General features: G+C 36.6%; 1 protein-coding gene across 2 annotated transcripts; it reads left to right on the forward strand.

Annotated features, from left to right (window-relative positions):
- The first annotated feature begins 352 nt into the window (after positions 1 to 352).
- LOC119984597 (F-box/kelch-repeat protein At3g61590-like) lies at positions 353 to 7,664 on the forward strand. Of its 2 annotated transcripts, XM_038828615.1 has the most exons (4): positions 353 to 684; positions 1,529 to 1,666; positions 5,653 to 5,733; positions 6,194 to 7,664. In XM_038828615.1, exon 4 carries the CDS (start codon positions 6,211 to 6,213, stop codon positions 7,390 to 7,392), a length of 1,182 nt encoding a protein of 393 aa, XP_038684543.1. In that variant the 5' UTR covers positions 353 to 684; positions 1,529 to 1,666; positions 5,653 to 5,733; positions 6,194 to 6,210; the 3' UTR covers positions 7,393 to 7,664. The 2 variants fall into 2 exon arrangements, with proteins under 2 accessions (XP_038684543.1, XP_038684545.1); XM_038828617.1 differs by lacking the exon at positions 5,653 to 5,733.
- The last annotated feature ends 447 nt before the right edge of the window (positions 7,665 to 8,111 follow it).

Genomic DNA, 8,111 nt, shown 5'->3' on the forward strand with positions numbered 1-8,111 from the left:
GGTGGATACCCATGGCTTCATGGTGGATTTCCGACAAAATCAACAACCGTTGACGGCAAGTGGTGGCTGAGCGTTGCTCCTGGTGGCCGGACGCTTCTTTTGGCGGCAGCGGCGTTCATATCGGTGGTCGGATGGTAGAGGTCCGTTATTGGCCGTGAGAGAAAAGAGAGAATCGCGTGAGAGAGAGGAGAGGAAGAGACAGAGGAGAGAGAAAAGTAAAATTGAGGAGAGATAAAAATGATTTGTAAGGTTTGATTTTTGATTTTTGAATTTGCTTAGTCAACATATCCAGTCAGTTGTCACATCATTATGTATCTTTTATGTACCCAATCTTATGTATGTATATCACTACCGACGATAAGATCTACAAATAGCAAAGCCAAAAGTGACTTGGCATTATCCAATTTTTGCTTAATAGGGAAAAAAAGAAGTGGTATCGTCGATCTACAAATAGCAAAGCCAAAATGACTTGGCATTATCCAATTTTTTCTTAATAGGGAAAAACAGAAGTGGTTTTTATAATTTTGATTGAAGTTTTAGGTTTTCGCATCTCTCTTTCCGTTTCCAGTTCAACTCCCACTGTAATCCTTCGAGTTTTGAAGGTGCTTGCCTGAAAAGATTATCTACGACTTCGTTTTCTGACGACGGGGTCCGCTCTGATCTCCCTCGTCGAGGACTGCTTGGGTAAGTCTTTATTTTGCTGATAATTGTTGTTCCTCTTGCATTGAAATGATTATTTTGATGGATTCCTGAATTATTTTCTTGTGCATTCTTTATTTATTGCAATTAATAGTCTGTCAAATTTTCGGTATCATGTACTGGTCACAATTTCAATATGAGCCCGTTTTCAATATTTGAAAGCCTTATGCTAGATTTTTTTCAAAGTTCTGCCGGAACTTAATGAATATCATTGGTTATGAGAGAAATGCCTGGATCCGCTGCTGGAAATTTATTATTAAGGTATTGAATTTTAGTCCTGCAAATAGTAGATAAAGGGAAAAAGGAGCTCTGTAGCTGTGTAGAGTTTTGAGTGTAAGAATTATGTGGTTTATTTGCTCACAGTGTTTTCAGGGGTGTGTCGCCTGAATCCCAATATAATCATCTCAGTGAAGTCATCATATTTTGCAATGGATATGCTTCTTTGTGAGAAAGTTGCTGCTGTGTATATTTTGGACCGGTATTTACTTGATAGCATTGATCTAAAAGTATAGATTTTGATCTCACTGATAATGGCTTTTTGCTACAAAATTTCTTAATGCCAAAGACTACTCAAACATTGAGTTCTTATGGAAAACATTCTAATTGCAAGAATATGATACTGAAAGACTTTAGGGGTGTATGTATTGGCTACAATAATTAGTGAATTCCTATGCTTCTCTCCCAATGACTGTACGAGCAGCATGCTTTCAATGGAGTGGACTCTGATGCAATGAATGGAAGTCAAGTGGCTTAGTTTATTGTCATATAGAGTTGAACTTTGACAGGGAACATTGACATCATCTAACATATGCACATATGCAATTTGCAGGAAAGTAATACAACAGATAGGAATGGAGCTTTCACTAGCTGACTTCCAGTCCCCCCGAAGTGATTGGATAGAGTATTTCAAACATGATACAATAATTACCAACTTTGAACAGAAGGATTACTGTCGTAGAGTTTTCAGGTTTTTGATTCATATATGATGTTATATTCACTAGTAATGGTCTGTTACTTTTTCTTCCATCTGGTTGGGTGCTCTCTTTAATTGGATTTTCATTTATATTGAAGCAAAAGTATACTGCCGCTTAGACCCAAAGCTAGTCATATTTAGAGCCAGGTCTATCTCCAAAATAGAGATTCCCAGTGCAAGCTGATGTAGCCAGCATCTTGTTCTCTTGCTGACATCTGTTGAAAGGTTATCCACACCAACCATTTCAATGGTTGTAATTAGTTGGCCATTTTTGAAAGAGATGGCTAAATAAAAATGTCAACAAAAAAGTAGAAAACATGAAGTCATGAGCTGACTTTACGTTTTTAAGCAATTATAATAGGAAAACCACTTTGATCAAATATCATTTGGGAAAATGCAATTCATAAGTTAAAGAAATTAAAGAGTTGTTATGTAAAGGGTGATAATGTGATGGGAGTTCTTTGGAAGTATTGGTTGCTGATCACCATGTGTTATGTCCTTAACTACTTCCTGTTGATTTGGTACAGATAGGGATGCCATTGAAGATATTTTAGTTGAGGCTCTTGTCGAAAACGGCAAGGAACCCGTAAATCTGATATTTCCTCCCATCTCCTTGCGTAGCCTTGATAGACTACCTTGACACTCAAGTAGATACAGTAATGCAGAAGATGATTTGTTTTGGTAGATTTAAGTAAAAAGGAAATAAATAGATGCTTGTTAAATCTGTCAGTAATGGAATCGTATAAGATATCTATGGAGGTGAATTTGTTCTAGTGTATGTTTTGGCAGACATATACTAAAACTCTAAAATATTGAATCAATAACTGCAAGTTCGTAGTTTGTGGTAATATGGTTGTATCATATGGGGGTATCTTCTCAAGGAAAGGCTGGGTGATTCTATCTAATGGTGACTTTTTTGTGAAAGAAACATACAGAAATCCAAACTGAAGATAATAAAACGAATAAATGGTGTTAATATTCTATCTATTAATTGATGAAACTTTTCTAGTCTCCCAAGCATTTTCTTTGATGGTACATCGGGATGTACTTTGTAATCTTCTGGCTTGGGACTAATTTGGAGTAAAATAGAATTCATGAAATGTAAATTTTAGCCGAAAAACAGAGATCAAGGATTTATTGGTTAAAATAGAGAGGCAAGAGCGCAAGACATTGCTAAGAGTGGGGTGTTTTAAATATATTGGATTCTATAAAATGATTGGAAAATCAAGAGAATGTATCTTGTAGAAGTAGACCTGAGTGGATGTAATATTGATTGTGGGCAGAAAACATATTGAATGTAGCAGAGAGACAAAATGTTGTGGTGGTGGTTTGGCAACATAAGAAAAGATATCGACCCAATCTAAGGTAAGAGCAGCCTTGATTGAAGATAAGATGAAAGAACACCGTCTTAGATGCTATGACCATGTGCAGGATGGGGATGTCAATTACTTGTTGCAGAAAGTTGAGAATATCAAAGTATGAGATGCTATTAAATACATGAGAGCTTGAATAAGATACAAGGATGGAAGTTGTAAAGGAGGACTTGACTCAAAGGAACAGTATAAAATGTAGTTTTAGATTTGAATGAATGTAGAAGGAGAAAACACGTGCCACACTGTAACTAGTTCCAACTTTGGATTCGTATAGTGAATTCAAATACTGAGGATTATGGCTTAGACTGATTAGATGATACTGCACGATAATTCAGATATTGCACAATAATTATATAATATTACTTGTAAATTTGGAGTGGGCTCTTCTTTTCGTAACAGTATTAAACCAACCTAGAGTCAGCTTTTTCTCAAGATAACTTGAACCAAGAAGAGTCAATACTGCACTATTATGCAACCTGAGGTCCGGTCCAGATAAGAAATTCAGTGGAAGCATTATGTATGGAAATATAGAGATAGGGATATCCGGATATGTATGGATAAGTCACTGAAAGGTAAGGGTATCTACCATTCATTCAGCCAAAGGTGTTCGCTTGCAATCTGGTCACTGAAAGTTTAAATTTCATACTTATGATCATTTGGAGTGACTACTATGAAAATGAAACTGATTTTTCTGTGAGTAATAGTCACTCCAAATTCAGTGGAAGCATTATATATGGAAATATAGAGATAGGGATATCCGCGGATATGTATGGATAAGTCACTGAAAGGTAAGGGTATCTACCATTCGTTCAGCCAAAGGTGTTCGCTTGCAATCTGGTCACTGAAAGTTTAAATTTCATACTTATGATCATTTGGAGTGACTACTATGAAAATGAAACTGATTTTTCTGTGAGTAATGGTCACTCAAAAACAAGTATATTAACCGTATCTGTCAGTGACCTGGGTATCCATACTTTTCCCATAGAGATACTTATCACAAAAAAAATAGAGAATTGACAATTTCTTATTTGCACATTATTTTATAATATGGAGTTCCGGATATCATTTTGACATGTAAATACCCAAACATATATGTTGTATGTGAACTTCATTGAGCTTAACAGGAGTTTTAACTTCATATAAGGATAGAGCACTGGAGTGCTACAATGATGTGTAATGTTTTCAAATAATTGAAGAGGTTTAGGAGTATGGTCGTAGGCAAACACATTATGCAACTCTCAAGTCATTCTTGTATGACTCAAATCTCATATGAGCCGTAAATCCCAAAACATATTCTTTTAGGTTTCTGCTGTTTCTCAGCCAAATATGTCAAGGGAAGAGTCATAACTAGTAGTCTTACATGTGGTTAGTGTTCCTGAAATATTTGATAAGTGGTTAATGTTCCATTACTTTTTGTAAGTGTTCGACGTATAAGTTCTGATTTTGCATGCCAGTTGCTAATCCGTCCTCATTGCCTTCTAGCATTTGTGCCATTTATCTTGTCTATTAGATCTAGCGGGACAAATTTCTAGGACTCGCGATGATACATAGCTATGTTCTTGATGGGTTTCATGCTGGAATTTTATTTTTCTTATAACCTAGAAACGCCATTACTGTGTTTCCATAAACTTCTTTTTCAATTAAAAAATAATAATAACTGTGTTTTCATTGACCTGTTGACATCCTCTCATCATCATCATTATCATCGAAGTCTTTGTTCACACCCTCCCATATGTGCGATATTGGTTTAGTAATTTGATGTTATTTGTTTAGTTATGAGGGGTTTTATGTTTGCTTGACAATTATGCATGGACTAGTCTCTTGCCTATCCTCTATGTAACTTTGTTTTTGTTATTCAAACCAAGAGAAACCACTATTAGTATTGTATACTAAGTTTTGAAATTACTGGGGGCATTTTTGGATCAAGAGATATGTTTGTGGTAAGAAATGTAGGTAAAAATGCTTTCTATTATTTTCGTTTGTCATGGTTTTTTTAGTAAATGCTTATTTCCTTGTTTTCTTCCTAATCAGCTTCAATATGTATCATAATTTAAAAGAAAAATAAAAGAAGAAATTTTTAACCCTTTAGTGATATTATCGTCTGGCTTCCATATTTGGCTGTCTTTTTTTTTCCCCCCCTTTGTGACACATGGCTGATATTATCACTATCGGATATGCAATCAATTGTGGGGGTGGTTGGCTTCCCATATTTGGCATTGTCAAACCTCCAGCAATATAATTGTCTGGCTGGGAATATTTGGCATTTTTGTCCTCTATGGCCCTTGGCTGATATTATTGCAATACAAATACGCATTCGATGTTGGTGGTGGTTGGCTTAATTTTTTGGTTTGTTGTGTTCCTTTCTGCGAATCCCAAAATTTTCTGTTGTTGCCTAGTTTTCTCCATAGGATAGTTTATCCTCTTTGGAATGTGTTATTTGCTGTGGTGTTCTTTTCATTTCTCCTGTATAGAGGCATGATTATCTGATTTGTCTCTACTAGATTTCGTTTTAGCCGGCAATATTCGTAGTCATTAACAATTATGCTTTTTGTTAGATTCTCATGAAGCTCTCATCGTAATTTAAGTTAATTTCCATTCTTTGTTCAGACGGAGATGTTGGATCTTATTGTTTAGAGATACGTCACGCACCCTGGTGTTTTGAAACTCTATCAATCTAAAACACATAAGGTATATTCTCGATGAAATTTTGGATTTCATTCAACTCTAATGTTAGTGCTGGTTGAAGGTTCCCTTTTTCTCTTTTGTTTCTGTATCCAACGGTGGTCACGCTATAGGATCTGAAGTGATTCTATTTTTCTATGAAAAAAAGGTTGATTCTGCTTGAGCCCTAAGCATACATTTTGGCATCGATACCGTTTACCTTTTTTTCTTTTCTTTTGTTTTTGATTTTTATTTCTCTATTTTCTAAATGGGAGAGGAATACCGAGCTGATTACAAGGTGACTTGTGCACCTGAACTTGTCAACTTTCACCTCATATTGTGACTTCTGTGGTCGATTTTTCATTCCTTTGCCATTTCCCCATTAGCTTATGTGAGCACAAATTCAGTGATTCGTTTTTTGTTTGGTGTCATGAAGCTTCAATCTCATTCGTATGGTACTTAATGCATTTTTTGCTTTTGTGCTTAGGTTTATAGATTTTGATCATGAGGGGAAAAATGTCACATGCCAACTATTGCCACAATTACCAAGCAAGTGAATGCAGGGAAGAAAACAAGGGAGAAACTGTTTCTGCTGATTCAAATTTGTCAAATGACGTATTGGAAAAAATTTTAGTCTATCTTCCCATTGGAAGCATTTTTAGTTCAAGTTCTGTATGCAAAAGATGGCATGGGATTGTTAGTTCTGAAAGGTTTTTACAATATTCCGATGCTCAATCACGGAAGCCTTGGTATTTTATGTTTACAAGCAAAGATGAACAAGTGGGTTATGCTTATGATCCTTCTCTTGGTAACTGGTATGGCATAGAACTGCCTTTCATACTGACACCCAATTGGTTCATTGCTTCTTCACATGGTTTGGTTTGCTTCAGGGACAATAATAGTGGAAGTGACTTTCATGTCTGCAATCCTATCAAAAAACAATGCAAGAAGATTGTTGAGCCCCCTGGTTTGGGAATTTCTGAATACGGTGCACTTGCAATATCTGTTAGTAGTGAATCACATGGTTATACCATCTCGATTGTGAAGTCTAAGAAAGTCCTAGAGAATCCTTCTCAGTGGGATATTTCGATCCATATATATGATTCAAAGACAGTGATGTGGGTGACATCTTTGTCAGAGGTTTTGATTGGGTGGAGAGGTGGTAATGAGAGTGTTATCTGTGACAGTGTGCTGTACATTTTGATTTACTCCACCGACATTGGCGCACGTGGAAATCGGCATGGCCTAATTACCTATAATCTTTCTAGCAGATCGTCAAATGGTTTGTTGATTGACACTTTGATTCCTGAACCCATCTCTCTCACTTGTGGTCGATTGACGAACCTGAAGGAGAAGCTGGTAATGGTGGGTGGAATTGGAAAACCTGATAAACCTGGCATAATAACGGGAGTTCGCATCTGGGTTTTGAATGGTAAGGATTGGCAAGTAGCTGGACGTATGAGCCATGACTTTTTCCAAGGATTTGGGGAACTCGATGATGTGTTTGCTAGCAGTGGTATGGTTGATCATATATACATCCAGAGCTATGGAAAACCTTTACTTGTTGTTTTTGACATGAATCAGAAGAAATGGAAACGGGTAGCGAACTGTCCCCTGAAAAAGAGATACCAGCTCCAGCTCTTTTCTGGATTTTGCCTTGAACCGAAGCTTGCAATAGCTCCATAAGGTGGTGTTGGATTTATGGTTTCTTATAGAAAAATATTTCTAAAAGTCCCACCTTTATATTTCTGTTTCCTTTACTTCCAATTATTTTGAAATCTATGTTTAAAAAAGTCTTGTACTGAATATGCCAACTGACAATCGTTTTTGTTTGCCTTTTGCATGCCTGGCAATCGCAATTTTAATTTTGATGGATTAGAATATCCTTTCCTCCTAAAACATATCTTGCAGATGATTGTTCTAGTTTCTATGGAATTGCTATGGGGATTGAACATTCTCTCCTACAACAGTAGTCAATATTTTATGTTCTCGGTCTCTGATGCTAATAAACCCCCCCCCCCCCCTCTTTGATCCCTCATGGTCACTGTATTGTTTATGCTTTCCTTTTCTTGCTTCTTCAAGTTTGACAGTTTATGGTAGGATTGTTGGTTGGAGTCATTGGAGATTGGACCCCTCCTATTGTCAAAGCCGCGTGTTTCCTCTGCTAGTGACAGGGTAGGTGAGCAATACCATGTAAGTTTTTGTCATTGTGTGTGCATTCTTTTTTGCTATAGAATGATTGCCATTGATGGGAAAAAGATAAAGAGGAATGTTGTGAATATAGATTTGGATGTTTGTTGTTCATTTAGGTTTTAATTTTTGGATCACTTGAGGGTGGGCCTCTGCTCCTTCTTCCATTGTTGAATTGCCTTTTTGTCTTCTAAACAACAGTGGCAATGGCAGTG

Source organism: Tripterygium wilfordii, chromosome 18 (assembly GCF_013401445.1).
Source record: "Tripterygium wilfordii isolate XIE 37 chromosome 18, ASM1340144v1, whole genome shotgun sequence".
Classification (NCBI taxonomy): Eukaryota; Viridiplantae; Streptophyta; class Magnoliopsida; order Celastrales; family Celastraceae; genus Tripterygium; species Tripterygium wilfordii.